We start from the raw sequence: 13040 nt of genomic DNA, 5'->3' as shown, positions 1-13040 counted from the left end.
CAAGAGTATCAGCATTCAAATCCTTTAACATTGTATTACCTGTAACGCTGCTAATGACAAAGTATACAATTAAGCATGAACCTTTACAGGCATATATACCAGGCATATATGTGTATCACATATACCCTCATAGTCTTTGGTCTTTTTGGCTAAAATAATAGTTGATTTAGTGGCACCTGGGTGGCTCAGTCGGTTGAGTGTCCGACTCTTGATTTTGGCTCCAGTCATGATATCACGGTAAGTTTTCATTATGAATTAGCTTCTTTGGGTCTGATGTGCCGATAATGCTGCTTGATTTTAGGATTTCTAGACAAGATTCCTTTAAACTGTTTGGCTTTTTTTTTTTCCCCTACTTACAATTCATTTTTTTGTGGTAATACTTAAAATTTGAAAGGAATACACACTGGGGTGCCTGGGTGGGTTCAGTCAGTTAAGTGTATGACTCTTTGATTTCTGCTCTGGTCATGATCTCACAGTCCTGAGATTGAGCCCTGCTCAGTGCAGCGCACGGAGCCTGCTTGAGATTCTCTCTCTCCCTCTCCCACTTCCCCTTCCCCACTTGTGTTAGCACACATGCTTGCTCTCTCACTCAAATAATAATAATAATAAGTAAAACTTAAAAAGAACAGACACTCACTGAAAAGTCTGCATTCCATCCCTGTTCCCAAACTTCCAGTTCTCCCTGGAGATAGTCACTATAAACATTTTCTTTTGTGTTCTTTCAGCTAGTTTTTCCTCTCTCTAGGTATCATTTTAATATATTTTTTTAATGTTTGTTTATTTTTAAGAGAAAAAGACAGCGCAAGCAGGGAAGGGGCAGAGACAGACAGACAGACACAGAATCTGAATCAGGCTCCAGGCTCCAAGCTGTCAGCATAGAGCCCAAAGCTGGGCTCGGACCCACCAACTTTGAAATCATGGCCTGAGCTGAAGTCAGATGGTTAACTGACTGAGCCACCAGGCGCCCCTCTAGGTGTCATTTTAAAGCTTTCCTTACATATAGCATGCACATTTCTTGTTAGATTTGTGTCTAAGTGTTATGGGCTGGATTGTCTCCCCCCAAAATTCATATTGAAGTCCTGCCCCCAATACCTCAGAATGTGACCATATTTGGCCATGAGGCCTTTGTAATTGAGTTAGAATGAGGTCATTAGGGTAGGCCCTAATCCAATATGAGTGTTGTCCCTATTAAAAGAGATTACAACACAGGCACAAACAAAAGGAAGACTTGTGAAGAGACAAAGAGAAGACAAGGAGAGAGGTCTCAGAAAAAATCAACTCTACTGACGGCTTGTCTCAGATGTCTAGCCTCCAGAATTGTGAGAAAATTAATTTTTGTTGTTTGAACCACCCAGCCAAAATTAGCCCTGTTAGTCTTGGTTAAGTCAGCCCTAACAAACCAGTGCAGATTTTGGTACTGGGAAGTGGAGTACTGCTATAACAAATACCTAAAAATTTGGAACTGGAAAATGGGTAGAGGCTGGAAGAGTTTTGAGATGCATGCTAGAAAAAGCCTAGATTGCTTTGAAGAGATCGTTGATAGAAATACGAATATCAAAGGCAATTTTGGTGAGGGTTCAGAAAAAAAGAGAACTATGGAAAAAGCTGCCATCATCTTAGAGATACACATAATTTTCATAAATAGAATGTTGATAGAAATAATAGACATTAACAATGCTTCTGGTGAGGGCTCAGAAATGAGGAACATGTTACAGTTTTGGTAACTAGAGGAAAATGAACCTTATGATGAAGGGCAAAGAACTTGTCCTTGTGTTCCAGCGTTCTGTGGAAAGCAGAACTTGTAAGCTATTTATCTGTGGAGATTTCTAAGCAAAGTGTTAGTTAGAGACATGGCCATTTCTTCTTGCTGCGTACAGTAAAATGTGAGAGGAAAGAGGTAAATTGAAGAAGGAATTGTTTAGAAAAATGGAATCAGGACTTAAAGAATTGAAAAATAAGCTATCCATATTGCAAAAAAAGAGAAAGTGTGTTCTTAAAAGACTCTCTTGGGTATGACTGGACAACCAACAATTTGCTAAAGAGAATTAGGGACATGTGATTTATGGATCCAGGCAGCCATCTCAACAGAAGCCAGGAATAGAGATGGGGGTTATTCGGGAGAGATCTGTATAGGACTCTTATATCTGATGGCCTAAAGCCCCATGAATTGCAAGGAAGGCAACAAGATTTCTGAGAATTTTATATCAGCAGAAATGTAGACAGCTTGGACCGAGGGGGACATATATGGGATGAAATGAAGAAAAGCTGTCAAACTTGTGGGATTCTCCTGGATGGGTCAGTAGAGCTATTCAGTTTTAAACATAAGTTATCCTTCAGGGAAAAGGAAGGAAGACCTCAAAGATGGGTCAGAGGTCGTCAGGGCTGTCACTGCTACCCTGGCCCCAGAGGACACAAACCTGAGGAGCAGCTCTGTTTCCTCAGTTGGTCCCAGAATGGTTGAGGCCACTGCTTTTCAGTCTAGTAAGAGATAGTTGAATAATGAAGCTAAATATTAAATACTGCTTTTGGCACAGCTAATTGAAACATTTAAAATTTTTAAAGTAATTGAAAGAAAAACAGTTCAGGTAATTTGGCAATTAATGTTATTTATAATTGTAGACTATTAGTGAATTTATGACAGACATTATATAATGTGATAAAGTGAGAAATAATTTTTGTGTTCTTATCTACTGATACAGAAAAAAAGCAAAAATCAGAGTCAACCCACTGATCTTTCAGGCTCTCAGATCCATTTGGAGAAAGTTTTACATTAAATTCAAATTAACCTTAATATATAAGAAACTTCCACTAATGAAGAACAGTTACAAGATTCTAGAGAAATCTTCTTTCCTTTTGAACGAATGCCAGTTATTACAATGTATTGGTAAAAAGAGTATGTTAAGTGGTTACCATGATGTATTTGTTTACAGATAGGGTTACCTTATTTAAATTAATAAACTACTCCTGATTTGTAGAGTTGTCCTGGTTAGGCTTCAATATCTTTGAAAAGTGAAATTGTTTGGTATTGAATCTTTTTTTTTTTTTAAGTTTGTTATTTTGAGAGAGAGAATGTGCATGTACGAGCAAACAGGTAAGGGACAGAGAGGAATCCCCAAGCAGGCTCCACACTGTCAGCGCAGAGCCCAAGTCAGTTCTCAATCTCATGAATCATGAGATCATGACCTGAGCTGAGAATGAAGAGTTGGACACTTAACCCAGTCACCCTGAATGATTTTTCTAAGTAGATATTTTCAAAATATATAAAAACAGAGAATACTGTTATGAACCCCTGTATAAACAACAGTTTTCAGCAACTGTCAGTTCATGGCCAACCTTGTTTTGTTTATTCCATCCTACCACCACCCACCCCAACTGGATTATTTTGAAGCAGATCTTAGCTATCATGTGATTTCATTTGTTTGGGAGGGTTGCGTTTTTAGTTTATTTTTTTGAGAGAGAGAACCACACGCCGGGGAGGGGCAGAGAATCTTAAGGGGCTTGATCTCATGACTGTGAGATCATGACCTGAACGGAAATCAAGAGTCTTTGATGCTTAACCGACTGAGCTACCCAGGCACCAGCATGTGATTTCATTTGTAAATTCTTCAGTAAATATGTTTTATTTTGTGAAAAGTGTCTTTTTATCTTGGCAGGACATTCTGGCGGTTAGAACATGGCAACCATAGAAGAAATTGCACATCAAATTATTGAACAACAAATGGGAGAGGTATGTTTGATTTACAGTTCATTTGCTGATCCATCAACCTATTTACATCAAATGTATATGCTAGGTTCTGGAGGTACAGAGATAAAAGATACCCTCAACATTAAGATATTTTTAAATCTAGTAAGAGATAGTTGAATCATCTGACAGTCACAATACAGTGGTAAGGGCTGTAATAGATTATTGTATATGGTGTTATGGGAGCACAGAAGAAAAACAGCTAATGAAGAGTCACAGAGGGTTGTGGAGATCTGGTCATGGAATATTTTTGGAGGTACAGAATCTGAGGCCAGTCTTAATGGACCAGTGGGAGGAGATCCATGTCAAATAACAGATCTTATGCCCTATTTCTTAGGAAGAGGTACCATAACACAGAGGTTTTCAAAGTATCATCTAGGGATTCTTTCAGAGAGTCAGCAAGGTCAAAACTGTTTTCATAATAATACTGGAACATTAGTTACCTTTTCTTCCCCAGAGGCTACATGACATGCGATGATATTGTATGATGAAACATGTCAACATATAAAAGATGTATATAAATCAGTGGACCAATGTGTGATGTTACAAAATTACTGATAAGTAAAGGATCCATTCAAATTGCAGGATAGACCAATAGATCTTAATACAGTTTCTTGGGGAAATTGGGTGGCTCAGTTGGTTGAGCGTCTGATTTGAGCGCAGGTCACAATCCCAGGGTTGTGTGATTGAGCCTTGCATCAGGCTCAGCACTGAGTGTGGAGCCTGCTTAAGATTCTCTCTCCCTCTCCCTCTCCCTCCTCTCTCTCTCTCTCTCTCTCTCTCTCTCTCTCTCTCCCTCCCTCCCTCTCCCCCCTCCCCCTCCCCCTCCCCCTCTCTCCCTCTACCCCATACTTTCTCTGTCTCTCTTGTGTTCTTTCTCTGTCTCTCTTAAAAAAAATAAAAAAATTTTTTTTGTTTTATTATTTATTATTGAGAGTGAGAGAGACAGAGCACAAGCAGGGGAGGGGCAGAGAGAGAGGCAGACACAGAATCTGAAGTGGGCTCCAGGCTCTGAGCTGTCAGCACAGAGCCCAATGAGGGACTGGAACTCACAGAACAGAGAGATCATGACCTGAGCCAAAGTCGGCCACTTAACGGACTGAGCCACCCAAGCACCCCCCAAAAAAAGTTTTTTTAAGGAAATAGCAAAAATTGTTAGGATAAGATGGAGACTAGACTTGGTATAAATAATCTATGTGTAAAATAAAATTGACAATGGTGAAAAGTATACCCAGAAAAATAGGACATGCTAGAAATAACGGTCAACAAAGAAAACTTGAGTTGGCAGCAGCTATAGTCAGTACAATCTGCCCTAGACAAAAACTGATTAGTAATTCAGCATTTTGTTGTAAATTTTGCATAGAAAAGAATCTTGATGAAAATAATTTCAGGGAAATGGAGAAAAAGTTGGAAACAAACCAAATTTGCCATTTTAAATTTGAATCAAGGGATTAAATTGCCTTAATGAGTTTACTCTGTAAAATATTTGCTCAACAACCAAAGCCCTCAACACTGGCTAGTTCTCTTTAGTCACGAACTTGTACTTCTCCAGACTCCTCCAACTAAGTGGATGGCATTTCTGTCCTCTCCTGTGCTCAGACCAAAATTTGATAGTCATCCTTTACTCTTCTCTCCTCATATTCCACATCCAGGCAGTTGGCATATCCTGTCACATTTCCCTTCATAAAATATCCCAAATCCAATTATTTTTCTCCTCTGGCCTGGCTGCTACCCTGTTCCCCACCAGCATCTCTGCCCATATATAATTCCCAGATATTGCCGGTGTCTGAATATTCTTCTCTTCAACATTCACAGGCTAGCCTACACACTAAATCTAGAACACCCTCTTTGAAAAAGATCTTGCCACTCTGCTCTCTGACCTTCCAGAGGAAGGTGGATCTCCATTTCACACAGGAGGAAATCCAGACTTTGGAGTCCCTGTGTAGCCCTATACCATCTGGCTCCTGCTGTCTCTCAGATCCTGTCTTTTACCATAATCCTTTCTGCCACTCTTTCACTCACATAGCTCTCTTGTAGTGCCTCTTGCCTCAGACACACTCCTCCTGCCCCACAGCCTTCTTTCATGTTTCTTTTTCTCTACCTGGGATGCATTACCCCTAGCTAGTCCTAAGCTTTGGTCTGTTACTGCACTTAGGTCTGTGCAAAAATGTCATCTCCTCATGGCTTTTATTCTATCAGTGACTCTCACCATCTCTACCTTGTTTTATCTATTCTTTATAGCACTTAATACTGTCTGACAACAGTATTTGCTTGTTTTTTATCTGCTTTCCTCACTAAAATAAAAACTTGATGAGAAAAAAGGTTTTGTTTTATTTATTGCTGTATTCCAGGACCAGAACAAATAGTGCTTGGCAAATAGAAGGCACCCAATATAGGTTTGTGTAAATGGAAGGTGGGTGGGAAAGAGAAGGAACGAATCAGAATAGTGATTGTACCTTCATTTGCACATTTTTTTTTCTATAGGATAGGATTTTGTGGGAGTAGAATTGCTAGTTTAAAAGGTGTGTGTCTATGTGTAATGTATTGAATATATAAGTAATGTTATACTTTTCTAACTTTGTCCGAAGGTAGGAGAAAATTGTGTCCTTAGAGTTAAAAAAAAAAAAAAAAAAAAGATTAAGTCGAATCGATTACTGATATGACATGGTTGTGTTAGATTGTTACTGAGCAGCAAACTGGCCAGAAAATCCAGATCGTGACAGCACTTGATCATAATACACAAGGGAAGCAGTTCATTCTGACAAATCATGATGGCTCTACTCCAAGCAAAGTCATTCTGGCCAGGCAAGATTCCACTCCAGGGAAAGTATTCCTCACTACTCCAGATGCAGCAGGTGTTAATCAGTTATTTTTTACAACTCCTGATCTGTCTGCACAACATCTCCAGGTAAATAACTTTACAGTGTCTTCATCACACTTGAAAGAATTAAAAGCATGTCATAAGTGTAAGTCCTGGTGTTAAGACTTTATATCCTGCATGGTCCATAGAAAAAAAAGTCTTGCATAAAATTACATGGTGTGCACATTATCTGTGGTGACTGCCCTCTCCTATATGCCACTGTACTTTTCCTCACACACCCTCCCTTCCGTGTATTTTGGAGGACTCTTACATACAGCAAGATTCACTCTGGCTAGTTTGTCCAGGGAGGGGTTTAATAAAGGATATGGAGAACTCATAGAATTGTCGGGAAGGCTGAAGAAACAGCTCTAGGTCAGTTTCCAAGAATAACCACTTGGATGGGCTGCAGAACTGGCTTCTAAGAGACCTGCTGCTTCTGCTCGGTTAGGAAACTGCCAAATCAAGAGCCTCTTCTGTGGTAGCAGCACTTCCCAGAAGAACACTGCCTAGGCCTCAAACAAGCTGCCAGATCAAGAAGGTGGTTTTATGGCTGCAGCTTTGTCACTGTGCCTCCTTGGTTGTCATCTATGTCTTCCTTGATGTAACAGGTGGTTTACCCTCATGGTCTGCTTTAACACTGGAAGTCAGTCAGTAGTCTAGATTAACTTCACATCATTTTAATATTTGCAAGTTATGCACAAATGTTTTTCAAAGAGCCAGTTAAGGCTTATATACAATGCATACCTGTGGTTACATAGATGTTTTCACTGCTGGTTGCTATGATTGAATACAAATTCAACAACCCCCTAAGTTTGCCTTTGGAGACTTTTTGGTGGAGTACCCACTTAAAATTGAATTCCATGTTTTGTGCTGAAAACCTGATCAAGGAAAGTTCCTTTTAGGATTGAGAAACTAATTCATAAAATACAAAATTTTGCCTGATTCTATTATTCTTCTGATTACATCATCTGTATTAATTTTAGGAATGGCTAAGGTAAAAAATAGATGGGATTTACAAGAAGTTATTTTATCAACAAGACAGAAGTCCCAAAAAGTTTATAACATTATGAATACCTTTTTTTTTTTTCCTTATTAACAGAATTGATTTTTTACAAGTTTTATAGTTAACAGATTTTTTTTTTTTTAAGAGAACACAAGCAGGGAGGGGCAGAGGGAGAGAGAGAATCTTAAGCAGGCTCCATGCTGGGTACAGGGCTCCATCTCACAACTGTAAGATCATGACCTGAGCTGAAATCAAGAGTCGGATGCTTAACCAACTGAGCCACCCAGACTCCCCAATAGTTAAAGAAATATCAGGAAGTACAGGGTTCTCTTATAACCTCTCAACACACAATTTCTCCTATTAACATTTTATATTAATATGATACCTTTATTTTGATAATGAACTAATTTTGATAATTAACTAAAATCCATAAATGTTTTTAGCTTTCCCTAATTTTTACCTAATATTCTTTTTGATTCCAGGATACCATATTACATTTAATCATCATGTCTCCTTAGATTACTGTTAGCAGTAACAGTCTCTCAAACTTTTCTTGTATTTGATGACCTTGACAGTTTTGAGGTATACTGTTCAGGTATATTATAGGTGACCCTGCTATGGGACTTCGACATCTCATGGTTAGACTGGGCTTGTTGGTTTGGGTAAGGAGGATCACAGAGTGCCATTTTCATCACATTGTATCAAGTGTACTTAGTATCATCATGTTTGATAACTGGTGACATTGATCTTGACCACCTGGCTGAAGTAGTGTGTGTCACTTTTCTCCACTGTAAAGTTACTCTTAAAATAAAAGAAAAATTCTGTTTCCAGAAGAAAAGATAATATTGGTACTTTGCTTACTTTATGGAGCACCTCTCAGGGCAGAGAAAGAGAAACAGGTATAGGATAGAATCCCCCTGGGCCAAAAAGATTGGATTTCTGATCTAGTGATCTAGTGTCCCTTAATCTCTCAATATTTCTTGTACCCATAAGAATAATAGAGGATAAAAGATTAACACCATTTGCTGTAGATGTGCTATTAAGGAAAGGAGTGATACTTTTCATAGATGTTTTCAAGGGACAGCTAGTACCAGAAGGTTTTTTCTTACGTTTCTGTTGAAGACTATTTTTATAGTGATATAAGAAGGAATAATGCCAGGGCACTTGAGTGGCCCAGTTAGTTAAGCATCCGACTTTGGCTCAGGTCACGATCTCGCGGTTTGTGAGTTTGAGCCCTACATGGGGCTCTCTGCTGTCAGTGCCCAGCCTGCTTTGAATCCTCTGCCTGCCTCTCTCTCTGCCCCTCCCCCACTCATTCTCTCTCCCTCTCTCTCTCTGTCTCTCTCTCTCTCTCAAAAATAAACATTAAAGACATTTTTTTAAAAGAATGATGCCACTATCATAGGGAATGCCCTATCACATTTTTGGGATTAAATTAATTCATTCACATTCCAAAAGATTGAAAGAAAATGATGAAAATACTAGAAAATAAATCTAAAAGAAGAGACTAGTGTATTTCTTTGCCAGCATCATAGTAGCTATACCTAGTGATATATAGCCCTTTATATAATTTAAGGAGCGTTTGTAATTTGCCCAAGGCTTCCCCACTCAGTCTCACTGACCTTCTGCCATTTACCAGACTCCACAACCCATGCTGTCAACCACTCCACCTAATCCTAGACAACTCATTGATGAAAATTTTATATTTCGTAAATCAATCATATTTCCATAATTATAAGTAAATACTTTAACAAAAACTTTAACCCCTTTTCCATTTAAAGGTTCAGCAGCACCAGGGTGGCTCAGTTGGTTAAGCATCTGACTCATGATATTGGCTCAGGTCATGATCTCAGGGTTCACGGGATCAAGCTCCACATCCGGCTCTGTGCTGAGAGCATGGAATCTCCTTGGGATTCTTTCTGTCCCTTTCTCTTTCTCTCTCTCAAAATAAATATTTATTTATTAAAAATCAGTTATCTTTTTTATGCTATTATAGCTTATTTTAGTCAGTCATATGGGAAATTTCTGAGCTGTTCAAAGACAGATGTCATGACGGGGCTGATAGCTTCTGCAATCATTTGATGTGTTGAATGAATAATAAGTGCTTAATGGGTAAGATACGTTAAATACTCCTGCATTTATTTGTGTGTTTAATAGTCTGTTAAATTAGAGTGTTATAGAGTAAATTTAAAAGGTATTCTTCCTATCTTTGTGTCTAATAACATTGATATTTTTACTTACATAAAGAAAAATAAGAATAGTTTAATTGATATATATGTATAATAGAGTTCAAAGTTTCAGAATAACTTGAAAGAAAGCAATAATTAAGACTGAATATTCTTCTACTTTTTACTTACGAGCATTATTAACACACTATTGTTTTGTTTTTTGTTTTGGGGGGCTTTCTTTAGCTCTTAACAGATAATTCTTCTCCAGACCAAGGACCAAATAAGGTTTTTGATCTTTGCGTAGTATGTGGAGACAAAGCATCAGGTAACATTTAAAAATAACTTATATATATTGTGTTGTAACTACCACACTACCACGTTTCTTCTTCTGAAAGTAAAAAGAGCATGTCATTTTTTTTTTTTTTTAATGTTTACTATTGGGAGAGAGAGAGACAGAGCTGAGCAGGGGAGGGGCAGAGAGAGAGGGAGACACAGAACCTTACTTAGCAGGCTCCAGGCTTTGAGCTGTCAGCACAGAGCCTGATGTGGGCGTTGAACCCACTAATGGAGAGATCATGACCTGCACTGAAGTCGGACACTTAACAGACTGAGTCACCCAGGCGCCCCAAGAGGATGTCATTGTTATGGTCCATATTTGAAGCCTATGAAATGTAACCGATTTTATCCCCAAGTTTTTTATTCACCTAAGGTTTTTTTTCACTTGAATGCAGTTTGACTTGGTCTTGCAATGACATAAAATGCATATTTTGAAGAATTAGGAAAAGCAGTTTTTCCTTTAAAATGTAAACTGAATGAATAAGTGGAATTTTTTAAAAATATAAAACCGGTTTGTCAAAGGAATTGCTTAAAAATGAGTTGTGGTCCTTAATAATATAAATGTTAAGTTGTTACCTTACCTGTTGAGTCCTGTTGCTAGTCCAGGGATAAAGAGTAACTTGAATTACTGAGATGAAAAATTTCTGGTTACCCTTTATTTAATTTTGTGCACAGCTGAGCGGACATTTCTCCAAGTCTAATATCAGGGTTATGTCATTTTAGTTATGTTTATTGTTACTTTATGCTAGGAAAGCACCCATGTGCCAGTGGGATATACTTTAAGGGCCTCGTTTGTTTTTTGTAATCTTTGATCTTTTCCATAGCGTCATTACAAAAGTCTCCACTACACCTTTTCCCAAGAGTATGTTCAATTTAATAAATGTCGTGCCAGGGGCGCCTGGGTAGCTCCGTCGGTTGAGCATCTGACTTTGGCTTAGGTCATGATCTCGCTGTCCATGAGTTCGAGCCCCTCATCGGGCTCTGTGTTGACAGCTCAGAGGCTAGAGCCTGTTTCAGATTCTGTGTCTCCCTCTCTCTCTGCCCCTCCCCTACTCATGCTCCCTCGCTCTGTCACTCTCTCTCTCTGCAAAAATAAATAAAATAAATAAATAAATGTTGTGCCAAAGAAATCGTTTATAAAATGGTAGGTTAATCAAAGTATAACATTTCTCCAGAAATTTAAAAAATGGAACCCACAATGAGAAGAGATTAGCTCAAATACTACTTGGTGTGCTTGTTTTAGAGCATAGTTTTCAGAATAAAATATCTTTATATAATATATGAGAATTATAATTTGTAAGTGATCTCAGAAGTGAAAATAGTTTTTACATATCATGGTGTCATGGATGGTTTTGCTTCTTTGTGAAATTTTCCATACTGTTGTTAAGGTTACTTACAAAATAAAAATTCATAGGGCATATGGGTGGCTCAGTCAGTTAAGCATCTGACTCTTGATTTCAGCTCAGGTCATGATCTCACGGTTTGTGGGTTCAAGCCCCACATCAGGCTCTGCACTGACAGTGCGGAGCCTGCTTGGCTTTCTTTCTGTCTCTCTCTCTCTCTGCCTTTACCCCACTCATGCTCTCTTTTCTCTCTCTCTCAAAATAAATAAACTTAAAAAAATACCAAAATTAAAAATTCATACTGGTTAATATATTTATCAAAGAATATGGTGGTTTCATTCTGTTTAGTAACTCCTTAAAATTTTTTTTTCATGTCAGAAACTCAAAAATCTCTCTCTCATCACATATATTGTTACTTAAAGGGAAGAAATCGGCTTACTTCCATTTCTGTTCTAAAATATGTGACTTTTGTGTTTTCTTAAACATCTTGTTTCTAGGGCGTCATTATGGAGCAGTAACCTGTGAAGGCTGCAAAGGATTTTTTAAAAGAAGCATCCGAAAAAATTTAGTTTATTCATGTCGAGGATCAAAGGACTGTATTATTAATAAACACCATCGAAATCGCTGTCAATACTGCAGGTTACAGAGATGTATTGCGTTTGGAATGAGACAAGACTGTATGTATTAGCTTTAAAGGAGAGAATAATTTTAAGGATTCAGGCAAACTAGAAGTATGTCAAAATTAACACAGTATGTCAAATATATGTGCTTTTTCATTTAGTTTTCCAACTAACAACATAGAAATGTGTACATATGCATGTAATATTTATTCGTTCAACAGATGTTGAGTTCCTATCCGCTTTGCATGTATGTATGTATGTTTGAATACGGTTTTTTTTTAAAAAAAAGCACAACTAACTAGATACCAGTCTAGCTTTTGATTAAACTCCTAAAATGATAAAAGGTATAGCTGATATTGATTGAGCTCCTACCATGCCTAACTCTGTGTATAACATATGAGTTAACTTATGTATTCTCATAGCAGAACTCTCTGCAGTACGTACGACTGTTACGCATTTTACATTTGATCAGAGTAAACAGATTTAATAACTTGCCCAAGGTCACACAACTAATAAGTGGCAAAACTTGGATCTGAATCTTGGCAGTTTTTTCCCTCAGAAAATATACATTTAACAACTACATTATACTGTCTCTTAGGTATTATGAAATAAAATTCCTATAAATAAGTGAAATATATTACCTATATTTTATAAATTAAGATTAAACAGTTGAATTAGTTCTCAAAAATCTCCCTGCCCTTAACTAAAATAAGATTTAATTTTAGTCTTTTGTGGCTCTCTATTAGTCTTGTTTTTAATTAAATATTTTTAACTCTCATATAGATAGGTGAGAGACTCCTGACTTTAGTTTTTCCTTCTTGACAGTGAGCTTTTAAAAAATAAGAGTTTCTCTACATTTCTACCACAGCTGGATCAGGAAGAGAAAAGAGAATGAGAGATGCAAATTACTATTCTGAAGCAACTTTGTTGGGCTTGGAAAGAATTTCTAAAGATTATGATTGTCTTTA

At 37.7% G+C, this 13040-nt stretch overlaps 1 protein-coding gene across 5 annotated transcripts in view; it reads left to right on the top strand.

Moving 5' to 3' along the window:
* NR2C1 (nuclear receptor subfamily 2 group C member 1) overlaps window positions 1-13040 on the top strand; it is a 51918-nt gene that overhangs the window by 6838 nt on the left and 32040 nt on the right. For 2 of the 5 annotated variants that reach the window (XM_027071074.2, XM_027071068.2), the window contains exons 2-5: window positions 3654-3727; window positions 6420-6650; window positions 10017-10098; window positions 11950-12129. In XM_027071074.2, the coding sequence (XP_026926875.1) occupies window positions 3674-3727; window positions 6420-6650; window positions 10017-10098; window positions 11950-12129 (547 nt within the window). In that variant the 5' untranslated portion in view covers window positions 3654-3673. Of the gene's footprint in view, window positions 1-619; window positions 1320-3653; window positions 3728-6419; window positions 6651-10016; window positions 10099-11949; window positions 12130-13040 lie in introns of those variants that run through there. The other 3 variants (XM_015070475.3, XM_053226620.1, XM_027071075.2) reach the window with 3 other exon arrangements.

The sequence above is a fragment of the Acinonyx jubatus genome, chromosome B4 (genome assembly GCF_027475565.1).
Source record: "Acinonyx jubatus isolate Ajub_Pintada_27869175 chromosome B4, VMU_Ajub_asm_v1.0, whole genome shotgun sequence".
NCBI lineage: Eukaryota > Metazoa > Chordata > Mammalia > Carnivora > Felidae > Acinonyx > Acinonyx jubatus.
Note: the sequence above shows the minus strand (reverse complement) of the source record. Positions and strands in the feature narration are given on the sequence as shown.